Source organism: Lontra canadensis, unplaced genomic scaffold (genome assembly GCF_010015895.1).
Source record: "Lontra canadensis isolate GAN:19392208 unplaced genomic scaffold, GSC_riverotter_1.0 scaffold18, whole genome shotgun sequence".
NCBI classification, from domain to species: domain Eukaryota; kingdom Metazoa; phylum Chordata; class Mammalia; order Carnivora; family Mustelidae; genus Lontra; species Lontra canadensis.
In genome coordinates, this window is record NW_022631012.1 from 25,142,177 (window position 1) to 25,162,659 (window position 20,483).

General features: G+C 38.8%; 1 protein-coding gene across 1 annotated transcript in view; it reads left to right on the forward strand.

Annotated features, from left to right (window-relative positions):
* Positions 1-18,663, forward strand: part of TFPI (tissue factor pathway inhibitor) — a 62,222-nt gene extending 43,559 nt beyond the window's left edge. The window contains exons 7-9 of the mRNA XM_032860262.1: positions 535-720; positions 17,154-17,333; positions 18,034-18,663. Coding sequence (XP_032716153.1) covers positions 535-720; positions 17,154-17,333; positions 18,034-18,140 — 473 coding nt within the window. The 3' untranslated portion in view covers positions 18,141-18,663. The remainder of the gene's footprint in view (positions 1-534; positions 721-17,153; positions 17,334-18,033) is intronic.
* The last annotated feature ends 1,820 nt before the right edge of the window (positions 18,664-20,483 follow it).

The following is a 20,483-nucleotide window of genomic DNA, read 5'->3' on the forward strand; positions in this document are numbered from 1 at the left end:
TTAAAGATTTATTTATTTATTTGAGTGAGAGTGTGCATGAGCGCCCATGTGCGCATGACCGGGGGAGGGACAGAGGGACAGAACCTTGAAACTGACTCCCCACCCAGCACAGAACCCACCGGGGCTCCCCTTTGAGACTCGTGAGATCCTGACTTAAACGGCCCCAAGAGTCTCTGGGGACTCAGGCGCGGGTGTCTGTAGAGGTCGACTCTCCCTCCTCCTCTCCTTCTCCCTCCCCTCTTCCTCCTCTCCGTCCTCCCTTTCTTTCTCCTCCTCCTCCTTTTTTTTTTTTTTTAAGATTTTATTTATTCGTTTAACGAGAAACAGCACAAGCAGGGGGAGCAGGAGCGGGGAAGCAGGCTCCCCACTGAGCAGGGAGCCCAGAACAGGGCTTGACCCCGGGACCCTGGGATCATGACTGAGCCACCCAGGTGCCCTGATGTCTCCTCTTCTTAACACAACCGCTGAGCCTTGCTTTGTGTGTGTGATCATGGACTTACGACAATGTTGCATTTTAATGGTGTTTTTTCCCAGCGCACGATCTTCAGTTGGAAGAATCTGTGCAGAATACGGTCATATCTGACTCTACGGATAATACACTACCCATTAGTTCTGGGGGCAGCATGACACCACTTGATTTGACAAATAACGTAACCCCGGTTGATTCTGTGAATAATGACTCCGTCGCTCCCCAGCCTACCGAGGCTCCCAGCTTTTTGGGTAAGAATACCTTTTTTTTTAAATTGCTTCCCCCAAAATATTATGGTAACAATAGAAGTAGAATGTATATTAGAAGTTTGTTTTTGTTTTAAATACACTCTAGTTATAATAGGTGTGTTGAAATACTGAAATTCAAAATGTTTGTCTTCCATCCTGTAAGGGTGATAATTTTCCTCTCTTTTAAAGTATTCTTTGAGGGAGGCTTTTGATTATATATCACATGAGGGCTTTCCTATGATGTTTAATTCTGCCAAACTTATCTTATAAAATAATGTTCAGAGCTGTCAGCATCAATGTCTGGTGATCAATGATTACGATGGCAGTGTTGTGTCAGAGGCAGCATAGGCTCTTTGAGCATGGCATTGGGCAAGGTCTCAGGTGTCTAGTCACAGGACACATTAGGAATTTGTTGAATAACCATCACCAAAGGTTATGTCACTCTGAAGGGAATTGTCCTTTGGATTTCTGCAAGATTCTTTTCTGGGCTATACCCTGTCAATGCATTTTTCAAATTTAAATAGACGTAGAGGAAATTTGCCCACAAAAAATGCAGAGCAGGAAAATAGTAAAAATATTGGAATACAGAAGTGGAAACCACAATTATGTAGGCAGTTAAAAACAACCAAGAGAGCTTGGGGTTAACAGGATAAATATAAGGTCCCACCTAAATTTTAAAAATCACACGTGCTCTTTCACACACTGGAGACTTTGCTTCGACGCAGTCCGTGTGCAAGTTTTAAATGTCAAGTTGAGGAGAGTTGAGAGAGTTCTGTAGCTCGCACAACTGTGGCCCGAGGGTGAAAGAGACAGTGTGTGCAGCAGGGGTTCCCACGGCAGGTGTGTCAGAATCGGTGGGGACAGTCTCCAGCATCCCCCGTTACAACCAGCACATCAGCAGGCAAACGGGGAGCGGCTCTGCCGGACGGATGGAGAGCAGTGCTGGCTGCGCCCTGTCCTGTCCCTGTCCCTGTCCCGAGGGAGGGATGTCAGTGCCACTCTCGGTGCCACAGGGACCCGGTCATGTCTGTGGGCTTCGCTTCCACCCTGAATGGCAGCCCTGAGAGGCCCCAAGGAGAACTGGAAGCGTGTGTGCAGGAGGACCGGGTGGTGTGAGTGGGAGAGGCCGAGAGGGAACTCACACCTGTTCTCCGCGCATCTTGGCGCTGCCCCGCGAGGGAACATCAAGTTTACATCCTCGCCCCCGTCCCTGCAGCGCAGACCCTCCTGCCCACGTCCCAGCCCTTCCTTATTGCCTCAACCCAGCCTCAGAAGCAGGATTAATTCGTGAAATCTGAAGTGTAAGTTTCCTTTAGTAAAGTGTTTTTTTTTTTTTTTTTTAATGTGAGGTCTTAAGAAATCAGTGGGTTCCATAGGAATTAAATTCCCGAAACTGCAGGCATTCAAGCCGCGTTCCAGCAGCCCGTGAGGCGTCCTAAGTGCCCCGCAGTCAGAGGGAGTTTGAAAACCGTGTGCTCAAAGGCCTTCAGGGCCTCAGATTAGAGTCTGTAACGAGAGCAGTGAGTCCAATGCCTGATGAGTTGCCTCTAGTTTTCAAACACTACTTTGTTTGTAATAATGATAATAGTAAATATCTAGGTAGTTCTGATTTATTATCTGTGAAATTAAGTAATTTCATTGCATTGTTTCTTTGTGTCCTTCCAGCCCTGTGTCTTTCAGTGACATTTTGTTTTATCCAGCTAAGTATCCCATGTTGAAAAGCGTGCTAACTCTTACTGTGTGAAAGACGTGAAAGTTTAGACTAACAAACTTAATGGGTTTGAAGAGACATGTGATACAATATGTCTACTAATAAAATAATGCATGAAATCAGTTTTCAATATGTTTCAATATTTTTTGTTTGGAATGCTTCACTAATTCAAATAGAGGTCTGTATTTATTTATCATAATGAATGGAATAAGTTATGAGAAAGTTTTGCCTTAAAGTTTTATCAAGTATAAAAATCATGATTTTTGGCATGCATACGGCCAAAATAGAAAGGAGGAGACAAAATAAGTGTGAGAAGATAAACGAGTTTTAAATACTGTCTGATAAATATCCTAAGTTTTTATGTAGTTGTGCAGTGAAAAGTATAAAAAAACCAAATTAATGGTTATAACAGAAAATTACTAAGGAAACAGTAAAAATTCACAACATGAATTTAAAAGAAAACAAGATTAAGAGGATTTTTATTTAAAACAATAGACATTTAATTCCTTCATAGTAACTGCATTTAAAATTAGGGAACTCTTCCTCCTTTCTTTGTCTAGAGAATTATTTCATTTTTTATTATATGTAATTGCCTCAAGGCTTCAATTCCTCTACTCAATTCCTCTAGCCAATCTGACTCCTTTTCTTCCTTTTCTAGATTATTCATTTCTCATTCTTTTGTTTTGTAACATTCCTGAGCTAAAGCCTGAAGCAATATTGCAATAGTGACTATAGGCAGTGTGATGCAGAGTCGCTAACGTGAAAGGGGACAATGCAGCTGTGCCTTCAGGCTTCATAAGATCCACTCAATCCCGTGTCCCTCCCGTCCAAGCGGGGAAGGTGGAAATGCTGCTGTTGCTCTTCACCAAGACCTAGAAGAGCCCTTCTCTACCTCACCCAATGTCAGAGGGGTGTTGTGCCCCCACTTTGCCTGTACGTAGACTATCCCTTTCCTCCTCCACCAAAGGCTTTTGCTGAGGTCTATGAAGACACTGTTGATATTCCAGCTCAGAAATAATTACATCTGTCAAAGCTTGTGATTATATTAGCATATTTTAATTTAGGAAATATGCTTTTATGTTTCTGTAAAACCTTGTTGTTCAAGGTTTTGGCAAACGTATAAGGTTCTCCGTATTACTTTCTTTTGAAAAGACGTAAATTGTTTTAATTGTGATTCCGTGTATGGGAATAATAACATACCCCACAACAAAAATAGGATAGCATTCACTTAAAATTATTTCCATTAAATAGCAATCCTTAGGTAGAGTATTTGAATATTCCAAAAATGTAGCTAGACTGTGCTATCGTTATGAAGGAGAACATTTGTAAACATAATTTTAATGTTTCTCTTCACAATGATAGTAGGAAAACCTTTTAGAAGTTTTGTTTGCTGTTTATCCTTAACTACCAGGAAATTGCATGTAAGCTTGAGAATGTTTTTCCCATTGAGCCTCCTTGACTGGAGATATTGGAATGCCAAGCCCAACTGAGCTTGAATTTTTTCCTTTTATTTCCAGATTTTGTTATTGGTAGGCTATATAGGGGATCTCAGAGATTGAGGCTCGCTCTTCCTTAAAGAGACTTTTATAACATCTTTTGTAAGCTCATCCTTATGTACAAGTATTTGAGTTTGGATGAGCTGAACTAATGAGTATATCAATGTAGGTAAAACAAATGCTTGTTCTCACCATGTGTGTGAGAGAAATCCATCTAAGGCCCCCCCTCTAAACATGTGTACATCTGTACTTAATCTTCAGAACGAAAAACTACCGCAGTTAGTTTTCTTGACTCTTCCTTTGGGACTAGCGCTATAGTCCAGTAGGTCAAAGACTCTGAGCCTGAAGAGTTGGGCTCGAATCCCAATTCTTCCACTTGTTGCTGTGCAACCTTGAGTTACGTCTTAGCCTCTCTGAACCTTAGTTTCCCACCATACAGTGAGGATGGCAGTAATGCAGTTCTCACTTTCTAAGTTTTGCTGTGAGGTGAAATCAGTCAGTATACAAGGTACACCAAGCACAGAGCAGTACCCACTCCACGCCACATAAGTATCACTCATTGCTATTACCTGTGGGACCCAGAGCAATACCCGTAACTTCCTTGGCCTTCATTTCTCACCTGCAAAGCAACCGTCTCTAAGTTCCTCTTCACAGAAGTCGGTATTTTAGACACTCGTAAGATCTCTACTTACTCAGCTAAGCGGATCGGTACACATAAGGTCACAAAACTACAATTAACCTTCAGAAGAGAAAGGACAATAGGCCTAAATTAATACAGAGATGGAAACTTACACAGTTCAGATATGTTTAGCGGAAACAAGTTAAGATTATTGTCATATAGAAGTATGATGGGCTTTGAAGCCAAAAGAACTTCGTGTAACTTTTCTTTGTCTTCTGAAAACTTCCAGCTTTCCAAACTTTCAGAGTTCTGCCACCATTTCTAGCTGTTTCAGTTTGAGCACTTGGTACTCTCCTCTGATCACCCTCTCCTCCTAGTCAGTCCTTCTATTGTTTTTCTGATGAAATGTTCACTCCTGTCTTCTCCGTCTTTAGTCTACCTGTTTTGTTCAGAATATCAATCTTGTGGGTTTTGATGATCTCCATCTGATGTCATCAAAAAGGGACACTAATGAAAATGAAAGGGGGATGCCAAAAAAAAAAAAAGATCTATTTGAAATAAATATATATATTGACAAAAAACTAGGTCTTTCGTTTTGGTGGATAGATAAAATAGATTTATTTTTAAAGTATTTCAATTTTCAAAAAATCACATATGTGTTGGGATATGATCTACCAAACAAACAAACAAACAAACAAACATGAGCTTGGACCAATACTGGCTCAGGCAACCCAGGCGTCATAAACCTCAGATAGATACCAAGGAGATCAGATATACCATATATATTAATATATACTCATATATCACACATGTTAAATGCATTTCCTATAGCTATGCATTTAGACACATGCACATATACGTATATGTGCATAATACATGTGTATACGTGCATATGTGCGGGGGGGACAGAAAAGACAGGGAAGAAGGGAGTCATGCGTGACGTGCCCTGGATACAGCATTTCGGACATTGCTGTTCTACTCTCATTCATCCGTTATATCAGCGTCAGAGTATCTTTAGTCAAGCAAGTTCACATTTCTTTTCCATTAGAGAAAAATAAATTAAACCTTTACAGATAGACTCTTTCTGTGGTAATTTAGCCTCATTCCCTTGTTTTAGATTTTTCTGCATTATCTGCTACCCCTCTAACTGTCCCAGATTTTTGTCTCACTAAATACAAAATATTTTTGTCCCTTCTGAATGGACACTGTCATTAAGTAGAACTCATTTACTCTGTTATTAGTAAACACGAATCATCCATCCTTAGGGCTCCCGATGTTTTGTTCGGCTTCTCCTTCCTGAAATTCACGGCCCTCCGCATGGAGGCTGCGTTCACCCCCACGAGGAAGCCTTCTTCCCCTCCTTTTCTCCCGACTTCCTATGCTGATTCCCCTCATGCTTCTATGACTGGATGTTGTCTTAGCCCCACCTCACTGGCTAGATTACAAGTTTTTTGAGGAAAGAGACCATGTATTATACGTTTTGCAGATCCTCCCTCCTTAGTATTCAGGTCAGTGTTACACGTAGGACAGGAGGCTCACAATTTTTATCTGTAACTTGTGACCCACAGTTACAGAAGAACAGATGGCAGTTGGAAGCACGTCCTTCTGCCCACCTTCTGCATCCATGCATCCATGTCCATTTTAGGATAAGTCAGAATTTTGTGCACATTTTAATATTTCTGCTTTATATCGTATATGTGATGCCTTTGATAACATGCCATTAATAAAGTTTTAATATTTATGTGAACATAGTAATACAGTCCTCTCAACAGAGCTCATTGGTAAATGTCTATCAAAGAAAAGTTAATGTTCTCAACTGTTCATGCTGATTCTGGGCTCTTTTTTTTTTAAGGAATTATTTGTTTATTTTTCTGTGATTTTTAAATTTAAAGGCATTGTAGTTAACATATAGTATATTATTAATTTCAGGGGTTAATTTTGTGATTCATCAGTTGCATGTGATTCTGGGCTTTTTGAATGGACCTGGCCCGTTGATTAAAAAAGTGATTTGGGGTGCCTGGGTGCTCAGTCGGTTAAGCATCCAACTCCTGATTTCGGCTCAGGTCGTGGTCTCAGAGTCATGAGACCGAGCCCCTGCATCAGGCTCTGCACTCAGCGGGGCTCTGCTTAAGACTCTCTCTCTCCCTCTCCACCTGCCCTGCCCCCATGCTCGCTTTTTCTCTCTAAAATAAATCTTTTTTTAAAAAGTGATTTATTTTCTTGGTTCTCATCGTGTCTTTACTTCTCTGCGTCAACTTGTAATAGCTGCTTTGGGATGACATCAGCTGTATATTTTGAAAAAACAAAATCTTGTGATAGACTTCAAAGACCTGGCAACTCAGTTCCCACTTGGTCTCTGACAAAAAAAAAAGAACACCTAAATACTGGACCTAGTCCGTATCTCTTCCGGGCAGCCACTAAGTCAAGGGAAAATGACTGTGTATCATTCTGCAAGCCATTTGGGTACCTGAGGCTCTCTCTCTCCTGCCTGTATTCAAGGTATAACCTACCGGCCAGATTCCATATACATGTGGGAAAAATGGAGAGAAAAGAAAACATAAACATAAAACAAACATATATACACATGCATATACATACACATGTATCTTTTAAAATTTTTTTGGTTATCATTGGCCTTTTGGAAGAGATGTTATAGAAATTGACTGAATGAAAGTCAAATGCCATCGCTGAAACAGTTACTTTTCAGATTTGCAAGAAAACACTGTCACCTGTTTGGTGTCTGGTTGAGGATTTGCTTACACGTTATAACCACTGAAAGTGCCTGCAAAGAAAATACCCCATCATCTAGCTCCATGGTTTGCTGCTAGCCTGTCTACAATTCTGAAAAGCCCCTTCATCAAAAACCCACTTCAACGTCCTCCCAAAGCACCCTGTTTGTCATGTGCTCCCCGACCCAGAAGCATAGAAACTTCCCTCATTGACATACGCCTGCTTGGTGACACTGGTGCCTCACATGCTGGTTACTGACAAGCTGGCTTTCTAAAAATAGGTAACTTGTGAGAGGACCCGTAAGACCGTCTCCTTCCTGGCAGCAGAGCCGGTGAGAAACAAAACTGTAGCACCTTCCCTCTGCCAGCCGGACACAGTCACCCTGGGTGACCACTGACCGCTTTGGCTAATCCTTTTCTTCCTGGGCCATCTCTGCTTTCAACAAGGATACGCTCTCTTGCCCCGGTCATGGGAGTCCTCCAGAGAAGTGTTCCTGAACTTTCTTTAAAAGGAAACAACAGACTTCTAATTTATGAATTAAATTCTTTTGTATGACACTAATATACGGGCGAGTAAAATACTGCGTCTCATTAAGTATCTGACCATTATACAACTGTCGATCAAAACTCACGGACGGACACGAGCTGCAAACTGACGAATTAACAAGACTGACTGGACGGTACTTTCTGATTGAGATAAGGTGACCTACAGTACTGTTCGCTTACAGTGACCTGACATTTATATACGTCATCGCTACCGCCTGTCCCCACACAGAGTCACTCCAGTATCGCTCATCCTCCCTGTGCTGTGCACGCACGACCCACTGCAGGAGGGAGACTTCCCGCGGCTCGAGTGCGCCCACACTTGCGGACTCCTCTGTCCCCGTGCCCTCTCAGAGCCACAGTTTGTTCTCTGTATTTGTGTTTGTTTTGTTTTTTAGATTCCAATATAGTGAAATCATATGGAATTTGACTTTTCAGACTTATTTTTTTTGGCATAATACCCTCTAGGTTCACGCATGGTCTCACCGATGGCAACAGCTCATTCTTTTTGTGGCCGAGTGATATTCTGTGGGGTGTACGTGTGTGTGCGTGTGTGTGCACACACCACGTCTTTGTCCTCCATCTACCGACGGACGCCCGCGCTCTGCCATAGCTTGGCTGCCGTCAGTGACACTGCAGTGAACGCAGGGGTATTCTTCAAATTAGTGTGTTTGCTTTCTTTGAATACTCAGAGCAGAATTATTGGATCATATGGTATTTCTATTTTTAATTTTTTGAGGAACCTTCATAATTTTTTCCGAAGTGTCTGCATCAATATACACTCCCATCGGGAGCACTTGCGGGTTCCTTTTCCACCACATTCTTGCCAACACTTGTTGTTTCTTGTCTCCCGATACTCGCTATTCTGACAGGTGTAAGGTGATATCATTGTGGCTGTGATTTGCATTTCCCTGAGGACTAGTAATGTTGAGCCTCTTTTCATGTATGTGTTAGACATCTGTAGGTCTTCTTAGGAAAAATGTCTATTAGGTTATCTCATTTGTTAATGGAATTGCTAATTTGGTATTGAACAGTACAAGTTCTTTACACATTTTGCACAGTCACCACTTTTCAGATGCCTCATTTGCAAATGGCATCTCCCATCCCATAGGTTGCCTTTCTGTTTTGTTAGTTGTTTTGTTCACTGTTCAGAAGCTTGTTAGTCTGATGTAATCCCATTTGTTTATTTTTGCTTTTGTTGCTTTTGCCTGAGAAGCAAAGACTCCTACAATATTGCTAAGACCAATGCCCAAGAATTTACAGCCTGTTTTGTTTCAGGAATTTATGGTTTCAGGTCTTACATTGAGATTAACCCATTTTGAGTTTATTTTTATATATGGTGAAGAAAGGGGTCCAGTGTTATTATTTTGCATGAGCTGACCAGTTGCCCCAAAACCATTTATTGAAAAGATGGTCTTTTCCCCATTGTATATCCTTCCCTCCTTTGTCATAGATAAACTGACCAAATAAGTTTGGGTTTATCACTGGCTCTTTCATTCCATGGACCTGTGTGTTTGATTTTAGATGGCACATCCCTATTATTACATGAATTTGGTATTAACTGCTCTAGAGCAGGTTAGGAATGAGGAACAGGTTAGAAAAGCCTGTGCTACTCTGTTGTAATTCTCTGACTGCCCTACTTCTATTTGAATAATGACCTATCTGTGCAGGAATAAGTTTAAAAAGCACTTTTATAAAATATATTAATTAGGAAAATCCCACCTCTATCTTTTCTTGAGACACGGTGGGACATGGTTTCTAGTCTTCTGTCACTTCTTACTGCTACTAAAAGGAGAGCCGACTGGCCCGTGCAAATGGGATCACAGACACCTGGAACGTCAGTCTCTTTCCAGAACCAGTCCAGGTTACTACGCAAACGCCGTAATTCTTGCCTTTACTATTTGAGCTCTTTGAATACTGTTTGGCTCAGTACTCCTACGCCCAAGATTTGTTTCCAGTTTCTTCATTTGATGACTTATTCGGATGAGATATCTTTTTCCTGTTCAAACTTGATAAACTCCGACTTCATGCATGTAACTTAGGGTAAGAAATACATAAGACATTCTGAGCCTGAGTTGCAAAGGAGAGAGAATTTGGAAATTGGATATAAAAGGGAAGTGTGACAGCTTTCTCTTTATCTGGTAATTATTAAATTGTCTTTGCTCGGTTATCTTTATTTTCTAGGTAGTTTTCAGAGGACACCTTATGGTGGTTAAGAGCATTGGCTTATGGACGGAAAGATGTGGGTTTAAATTCCAGTCCTCCTACTCACCAGGTCTTTTTGTGGACTTGAAAGAATCACACAACTCTTGGCCACGTTCCTCATTTGTTATATATGGAGAGTAATAGCTCACAAAGTTGCTGATGATTATGGCAAATACAAAATTCTTATCCCATGTTTAACATGCAATAAAGACTCAGAACTATTAATATTTGAAGGTTTTGATGATGATTACCCAGTGTCAATGGAGATTTATAACAGGAAGAAATAATCAGGGGTTTTATCTTATACATTTTATTAGTGATAAATTTTACATGTAACTAAAGCCTGTAACCTTGATCTGAAGTATCTTCATTCAACAGTCATAATACCATGACTATCTGAAGTAAAATAAAGCCCTTCTAAAATTCAGATGTAATTATAAAACACCAACACGTATTTTGTGTCTTTGAACCGTATGCTCTAATCGGAGGACTTGAAAACCTGTGTTTCTAATTGTATCCTATGACCTGAGGCATAAATCTATTATACTTCTTAATGTCAGTTCAGCTCAACAAATCCTAACTCCTATAGGATGGGAATTGTCACAGGAATGGGGAGTCTGAATAAAAAATAAGAAAGTTGGTGTTGTTCTTCACAGGCCTGCCTGTGAAATGGGGTGAGGGGACAGGTACGAAGATGACTTCAGTGCCTATACTACGTGCTAAGACAGAGAGCTGCACAAGTGGTGTGGGGGGACAGAGGCATAGTATAATACTTCCATTGAAGGGTGTCAAAATTAAAACTTTATCTTTCCCTAAACCTGTGTTCTTATCTTTTATCTAACATCTTGGATTTATTTTTTTAGATGCTGGCTAATGCATGAGCACAATTCACAATTCTGTCTTTTCAGGGATTTTTCTAGGTAAAGCTACAATGAAAGCAAGCCATGATAAAATTGTAAATTATAAAACTGTTATGACTACATTTCATACTATAATTCTATTTCATAATATACTTAAAATATTCCATCTTCTTAGTCGATCGTCTAAAAATACCAGAACAGTCTTCTTTCCAGCTCCCTCCCTGCCAGAGTCCGTGCAGTGCTTGGTTTCATTCACTTCCGCTACACCTGCCTCAGTTGGGGTCTCCAGGTCTCCTGCAGGACTCAGCCTCCACATGCCTGGTTGAGCTTGCTTCACCTATCAAGAAAGAGCAGAACTGTCTCTTTCATCCTTCAATACTTTAAGTTGTTCATTCATGTCTATATCATAAAACCCAAGTCTATTAGTAATCAGAAACCTTGTGAATTTGGCCCAGATCTACTCTCCCAGCCCAGCATCCTACTATACCCACTTCAGATAGCCTGGAGTTTGCAAAGTGCCCCACACTAGGAATATTCTGACTTTTGTGCTTTTCTTTACCTATTTTCCCCTCTACCTCTTCCACTTGTTAAAATTTCATTCTTCCTTAAAAGCTGGTCAAGGGACTAAATAAATGTTAATTTTCACCTTTACTAAAATCTTACAGGGTCTTCAATTTTGCAGCTGTCTAAGGAAAAATTTTTCTGATTATAAGACAATTATCTCAGGATAAATTATACTCCTATAGCAGCATCGTAATTTGTAATTTTACCATGGGTTGCTTGCCTTATGGCTTTATTTAGAAAAACCCTTGGATAAAGATAACTTTGTGAACTCTGTCCACAGAGTAGGCCGTATCCAGGCAAAGAAGTCCAATACGGTGGATACCTGCACGACTTCTCTTTCTTTTTAACCTGTGGAGCTTCCTGTTGGGTCAAGGCGTCTCACAGTCTATTCCCCCGTGACCTTTCAGTTTCGGATGTCCCAGAAACCCGCTTCTTACTTTTCATTCTCAGCTGGTTACTGTGCACAGGGACAGAAAGGAAAGAAGGTCACGGTACTCATGTTCCCACGCCTCGCTGGCTTTCCCTGCGATATAAAATGTCAGTTGCTGCCCATTTCACACCAGCTTTCCCATGTTAGTGAACGGAGATACTGCTTTTCCCGTAGTACAGAATTACTATCTGTAAGTAGTGTCTTCACAGCTGACAGGGTTACTCTCTATTTCTAACCACAACAGATTCCCAATCTCCAGCCTTTTCCTTATGACCCCAGGACTCTGGGGTGAGTCTAAAAATGTTTTGATTATATAATCCTATTTCTAACATATGCTATTTTATAATTTAATATTTAATATTAATTTTAATATTTAATATTATAATAGACAAATTGAAAAAATAGAAAAGAAAAAGACAACTGGTCATGTTTGCATTTCACAGACAAAATCCCTGTCAACATTCTAGCATATTTCCTCTTCACATTTCTCTGCTGTTTTTGTTCCCTACCACGTCATGAAGTAAATAAAATATAGACTGAACGTAGCTTCTGGAGAACCCCTAACAGTGTAGAATAAACAGCGTAGTAGTGTGTGTTCTGGGGAGTTGCAACCTTGAGCACTGCTAAGGTCCCTATGTAATAAAAACGTCTCCCCAGGAATCATCTGCTTTTGTGGGTATGAGAAGAGAAGAGTGAATGTAATTAAATGCATTGCGCTAAGGCCCACATTTTATTTAGCAGTTGTTCAGGCACCTTTAAACGTCATCGTGGAAGTATAAATTTATATAAACTTTTAGTAGAAAATTTGGCGGCTTCTACAAAATTATAAATTGAGTACGGCTTTTGCACAATTCTATTTTTTTTTAATTTTTAAAAGATTTTATTGATTTATTTGACACAGAGACCACGAGCAGGGGGAGCGGCAGGCAGAGGGAGAGGGAGAAGTAGGCTCCATGCCAAATGGGCTGGATTACAGGACCCCAGGGTCATGACCTCAGCCGAGGGCAGACGCTTAAGGACTGAGTCACCCAGCCACCCCCATAATTCTGATTTTAGAAAGATCTTTAGAAATATCTGAACCCGTGTACAAGAATGCTCATGAGCCATCAATACAGAGCTGAAAACAAGGATCCACATGAATCGTGGTTGACTAGACACACTGGACTCAATTCAAGAAACGAGCGCTGCACATATTCAAAAGGAGGTGGATATGAGCAAATATTGAAGCAGTCACAAAATACTAGTAAGTACAGGAAAACGCAGAGTAGTACGCTCATATCCGTCTGCCTGTGCAAGCAATTTGAAGGAAAATATATACCAAAACATGGACAACGGTTAAGGGACAAGGGTCAAATTATAGAGAACTTTTGTTTTATATTTGTTATACGTTTGCATTAATTCAGTGTCTTACAATGATAAATTATAATTAGAAAGTTAAAGTCTTTATATTTTTCTTTACTAGAAAATTATGGGGAAAAAGAACATATTCAGAGGAAAGATTTGTTATTCAATTCCTTAAAACAATCTCAGAAGACAAAACATTTCTCAGCAAGTCATGGGGTGATTCATAAATCCTAAATTGGTTGGTAAAATAAAAGCCTAAATGTTAGGTATGTAAAATGGGAACAGGAAGACACCACGGTAAGGACTCAAAGTGACTACAAAATTTGAAGTTTACGTTTTGGAGAAAATTTATATAAACCACTTTGAATAGAAGACTGGTTTTGGGTGCCACCCTCCAGTTTAGCAGTCACACTAGATCATGGCAGTTCCAGGCAGCATGTACGTGGAGCCTGAATTCTGAAAACTGTCCTAGAGCCTCTAAGTGGAAGCCATCCAAGTTGTTATTAATGGCAAGATCAAGACAGAATACATTTGGTTATTAAATTACCTTTGGAAAGTGAACAGAAGTCAGGTTAGTATCTTTTTATTCTATCTTAAATACCTGTGAATAATTATAATCTAGACCAAAAAAATTACGTTGTGTAACTACTTCAAAACCTTTATATTTTCTTTCATTATAGATATCATTGTCTGGATTTTGAATAGGTGAGTGCTTATGTTTCTCTAGAGTATATGTTAATTGAAAACAACCAAGCTGACCTCCTCATGGGGGGCAAGAACTCCTGTTTCCTCACCTTTGGAGATGAACTGGATGATAATCAAGGACTCAAAAAATCGTTAGAGCTACAATGTCCTTGAGAAGCCGTCTGCTTCATTATTTTAGTCATAGCATTGTTGTCTATGCTAGAGTAATCTAATGATAGTCTTTTTTTTTTTTTTTTAAGAGAGGGAAAGGGAGGGAGATGGGGAGGGGTAGAGGGAGAGGAAGAGAGAGTCCCAAGCAGGCTCCATGCCCAGTATAGAGCCCAACGTGGGGCTCGATCTCACAACCCTGAGATCATGACCTGAGCTGAAATCCAAAGTTGAATGCTTAACTGACTGAGCCACCAGGTGCACCAATCCAATGACAGTCTTAACTACTTGGAGTTCAAATGATTTTAGGAGAAATGAATTGGTTACACAGCAAGTATAATTCATGTTCTGAAGAATAAAGGCCTTATAAAAACTCTACAAGTGATAACTATTGTATTAAAAACTTCTAAAAGTTAACTGTAACACAACACTCTTACTAATTAATTTCAAATTTTAACCCGCTATCAAAATACTTGTATTTTTAGTGCTAGGAACCACAATAATTATCTGGGTCAACAGTGAGTTATATTTGACAATCTGTGTAGACAGTTTATCCCCTGATTAAAATCAAGGCAAACAAAGTGAAACAAGTGAACAACCGTGAGACTCTCCAATGGCATCTGTGCAGGCCAACTGCCTGTTTGCCTTCAAACTAATCTCACTGCCACCTTCTTGCCCTGTCTCATACGTACATTGTGCTCTTTGCCATGGCTTCTGAGTAGATTTGGTGAGTGGCAGACATTGTTGGAAGACTCAGTGACCAAAGGAAGACAGAAGCTAGGGTACCTCTCCCCACCAAACCCGTAGTTTATGCTCCATGGTTCCAGAGCCGCCTCCATTGCTAACTTCAGTCTAGTACTGGAGCCCAAGATGTACCAGTCAAGCTTGTTCTTACTTTGAAATAGCCTTGATTTTGTTATGGGGCCAAGTTTACTACAGGTTACTGGAAAAGAAGGATGGATTTACTTCACATTATCAGAAAATCTCTCTGTCCTGGAATAAGGAACTTTAGGTAGAACATTGCTGTTAAGACATAATAATTAGCATCTGTAAAAAGTATAAAAGTTATAGAAATGTCTATATTTATTATCTTCAAATTACTGTGGACTTCTCAGTCTTGTTTACAACATGCAAAAGTGAAACTAAGGTATAAGTCATACCGTCATATTTCTACATCAGCTATGAAGCATCTGTGGGTGCTTGCTGAAAATGAAAAAAAAATAGAAATTTTCTGTTTCTCAAAGTAGGCTAATTGCTTGAGGAGTATTTCTTTTGTTTCTGAACACAGATGGTGACTTTGGAAGCTCATGGAGATAGAAGTGGTAGCAACAGATAGCCATCTCATGTTCTAGGTTCTGGGTTAATGAGAATCCAGAGCATGAGGAGTTGGAAAAGTGTGCACCATAGTAGGCTCAATTACAGTATATCTCTGCTGTCCTGTTAGAAAATTCCTCTTGCATAAACTGTATTGGAGGCAGGAGATTTCAACCATTTCTAGAAAGTTAAGCGTACATTCTCACCAAAAACATTTTAATTTTGATTTATGCTGGCAGTAATCATGCACTATAACCCCCATATAGGAGGACATAAAAGATGACTTAGACTGCATGACTTAGTTTTTCAGATCTGAAGGTCTTCTTTTAAAAATCAGTGTTCATAGACCTAATGAAGGACCTAAATAATACAGTATTCTTTAGGTGACTACAGTTCTTGAATTTTGACACAGAATTTTCATCTTCCTAAAATGTCTTACATATTTTCTGTAGTGTTCTGACTCCTGTTTTCCAGGATTTCTCTATTATATGAGCCATTATATCAAGACACTCTCATCTTCATTTACATCATCAAGAAGGCAGGAGGAAATGTAGATGCTTGTATTTTTCATGTCTAATTAGGATTATTGTTCATTAATTCAGATCAGATCAAATAATTTCTGCATTTTTCCCCTCAAACTGTTTCATTTTCTTTCTTTTATAGTCTCACTGGGGGTTCGCTTGTCATCAAACCACTTAGCTTTCTGGCCAACCTATTTGCCTTCATTGGCTGGATTCCTCAAAGTTCTATTTTCTGCCAATTTTGTGTATTTAGTATACCCTCTTTGTCTGCATCCGCTGTCCCACATCTCACGATTTGGCAAAGCCACTAAAGTTTTATTATTTTGATTTCTCTCCATCTACCAACTTGCCTGCAGTGTTGGTTTACTAATACCAAGCTTCGTAAGTCTGTTGCTAGAACACCAGCTTCCCCTCACTGACAGGAATTCCCAAAAGAGCTAAGAACTACCATTGAACTGAAACTATTTCTGCTTTGCCTTAAGAAAGCGAGCGATCCTCTTACCACCCTGGTTGCATTTTCTTTCTTGGTTCCTAAAGTGGTTTGTCCCATCGACAGACCAGTTGGTATGCTTGATTTAAACCCGCACGTGGCCTATCTCACTGGCTTTAACAATGCGCCTTCCTTTGCAAAAACGTCTAATTCATCAAGAACTGATGCCTCACTTCACAAGAGAACTTGATCACCACATCAGTCATCTCTCCCGGGATCCTTCTCTGAAGCTTGAACACCTGAGTTCCTGTGCCTTAACCTGTGGTTAGCTAATCACCTAGAGCCTGAGTCAAAGGGCAGCAGCAATGCCTCCTCAGCATCAGTGCCTGTGTCGCTCAGCGAGGGAGGATTGCTCATCCGGACGCGTCTCCTCCCCAAGTCGAACATCCACGAACAAAAAGGACGTGTAAACACTGATAATTTCCTAAAGGGAATATGGTTAACAAATTTTTCTAAATTTTTGAATAGAGGTTTCTGTCATGTACGACTAGTTTTTCCCTTATAGAGCGTGACCACAGCACCTCACTTTTACAAATGTATCTACTTTATTTCCCAGAGAAAGGTCGGACTGTCGTAACCACTTGGAGATCACTAAAGCATTTTCCTGGAGTTGAAATACATGCATTTCACTGAGTACTACTTTTATTCAGTCAGATTACTGTTTTGAATATACTATAAGAAAATAGATAAGCAATAAACAATGTGAAACTTTCAGATTAACTATCATGTGATTTACTATGTTTTCTTGATGTTCTTAGAATTTCACGGTCCTTCCTGGTGTCTGACTCCAGCAGACAGAGGATTGTGTCACGCCAATGAGAGCCGATTCTACTACAATTCCGTCATTGGGAAATGCCGCCCATTTAAGTACAGTGGATGTGGAGGGAATGAAAATAATTTTACTTCTAAAAAAGCATGTCTTAGGGCTTGCAAGAAAGGTAAAAAGGACATTCTTCCCATTAATTCACTAGTGTTTAAGATAATAATTGCACTGAAATTATGAACAAATTTTAATATAAGAAAAATATTATGATATTAGTTCTACTTATAATAAACAAAATATTATAATTTAGGTAATATATGTCCCCTTTTCAACTACATTTAGATGATATTGCTGGAGATATTAACTACAATTCCTCATAATGTGTCTTTCACAGAAAAAATAATCTACTTGAAACAAAACATTCTATTCTTTAATATTTACCTACTAAGGTTTCATTTTAAATTATACCAAAATATTTTTAAGCTGTCTTACAATGCACAACATTTAAATGTAGCTACTGACTTTCTTCTGAATATTAAAATGATGCAGGTTTACAGAGCATTAACATATAAGTAAAAATCACACGTAAGTCCACCAGTCATATTCAGCCAGATGTTTGCTTTAATAAAATGAGCATGAATTTCTGACCGAAGATGAGAAATAAAAGTCAGAAGCATGCTTATCCATTTTTGCTCATTCTTATATACGTGAAATGACTTCCTTAGAAATAGCTTGTTCTGCATTAAAGACTAAAGCTTTTAAGCCAATTGTTTTTGGTTTTATATATTTAAAGATAATTTGAGAAAATTTTAAATAAAATGTTTTATTATATTACTCTGTTTTGCATAATAAATTTGTTTCTCTTCCTTATGTAGGTTTCATCCAAAGAATATCAAAAGGAGGATTAATTAAAACCAAAAGAAAAAGAAAGAAGCCGAGAGTAAAAATAGTGTATGAAAAAATTTTTGTTAAAAAAACATAAATTTTGTCACATTATTGTATCAGTTCTAAATATTCTGGATGAAACTTTCCGCTATATTTTCTTTCCCAAAATCCTTTTAATGAATATTTCCATGAATTTTCTATATACATATTAACCACTATTAATAATTAGTATCAGAATTAACTTCTTTATGTAATCAAAGTGCATATCCAGGGGCTGAGTACTATGAATTTACTTACTCTCTCAATCCCTCTCTATTTCCCATTGACTACAAGTTGTCATATTACTGACCACATCCAATCAGTCCATTTTTACATTTGGTATCAGTTGTTCGAAAATATGGTGTCATTTATTTGTTTTGATGATGTAGATGATGATCTCCTTTATTGCCTACGCACAGATTAAAAAATATAGCCATTAAAGATCAAACACCCTTTGGATTTCACATCTGAAATGGTGACAAGCACTTTCTTCTCCAAGGATTGGTCAGTTGAGCGTTGAGGGAGAGCTGGTGATAGTACAACCCATCATGTGCCTCCCTCCCTGGACATATCTCTTCTCCTTGTTCGCAAACCCGTGCCTCAGATCAATCTCGAGCCAAACCATTATCAGAACAAAAAGGGTCAACTCTACCATGTGTCTGATTTTGATTAACTATTTTTTGTTGGTTTGTGACCCATTATATTAGTAAAAATGGTTGAAGAGTTGTGTGTTAAGTACAGATCATGGTAAGAAGAGGCTTGGTGGAAAGGGAAATTTTTAATGGTAATCAAAAGGAAATTATCTACCTACATCCCAAATTCATTATTTAACAAAGTTTTCTCTTACACAAAATTGTAAGAATATTTAAACCTGCTGAAACCTACTTATTTATCCTTGGGCCCTGCACGTAGCACAACCCAGTAAGTCATGTTTAAGGTGGGGAGAAAAAAGTCATGTTATTTCCGTCGAAGAGGAAGATTCTACTAGAAAATCTATGTGATATTCCGTCCCAGTGGCCCAGCCTCTCCTTGGAGTTCATTCTGGTCCCCCAGATCTAGACCTTTCCTTCCCGGCTCAGCTGTGGCCATGCGGATCTCCACAGCCTCCAGGACACTCCAACTCTCAGCGCTCATCTCTAGCTTTGCATTCGAGTGTCAACTTGCCATCTAGAAGCAAGTAACCATTTCATCTGCTTAGTTTAGCTTTATGACTTTCTCTAGCAGTAGTGTTATAATTTTGCCTGTTCCTCAGTCTTGAAAGTTTGAAGCCAATTTTGACTTCTTTTTCTTCATATATATATGTATGAAGAAAAAAATATATATATATCATCGGTCTCTGAACACTATTGCTTCCTGTTTAATAACCTTCAGCCCCAGGCTTTTTGCCCCTATTGCATTCTTCACATCAGTAACTGCTTTAATTCCTAAGAATTAATTCAATATATTTCTCCACCTCTCAGAATCCATCAAGGACTCACTAGTTGGTACTTAACCTCACCCCATTCCCCACAATTCTATTTTGATATGTATTTTTTTGGATTTAACTACTGCCCTCTTTCTTGACTTTCAATTTAGTTAAAAGGGTATGCACTATTCACTGAATACATCTTTAATTACTCAACTTATTCATGCTGATTTCCTACCTAAAAATGTGATCTTTTCTCAACTTTCCACATGAATTCAGGGTCCAGCTCATGAGTGCTATAAAATCTACATAGTTTTGAGGCTGAATATGAAGTCCTAAGATATAATTATAAATCATTTTCATCCTATGACATAAAAATTATATCATTATAAAATAGTTCACTTAATTTTATATCTTGATTTCAAATAGAATACATACACACAATACATACATAAGTAATAGTCTTAAACTGAATGTTTGCTGTGGTATTTGAGACTTTGGGAAACCAAAATCCCTGTGCAATATGCTTTCTTGTCATTTATACCCTTAAATAAAGGGTAATGTCTCCTTAGGTCAAGTGATTAGTTGCCACCAACAACGTATAAATAACACAGTAGTGAGTTGGACGTTTTCTCCAAAAACCATCCATGGGTTCATTATGTAATCAGGAAAGACTCACACTGAGATAGTTTGCAATGTTTAATTCACAAGAATATTATTTTTGCTGTATTTTTAGATAAGAAGCTCTCTGGTGGTACTGTCTTACTTTGTTTTACATAATCAAATACATCTAACTGTGAATTTTATATAGAATTACATTATATAGCATTTATATATATTTACCAACTTTGTTTATTCTGTGTTCAAAATTAACAAATCATGCTGAAAACTGCTCAAATGATTTTAGTTTTTACATTACAAGAAATAAAATATTATCCTGAATAATGAAGTGTAACTGTTACGAAGTTTTTTATACTTCAAAAAATTTTAGTGTTC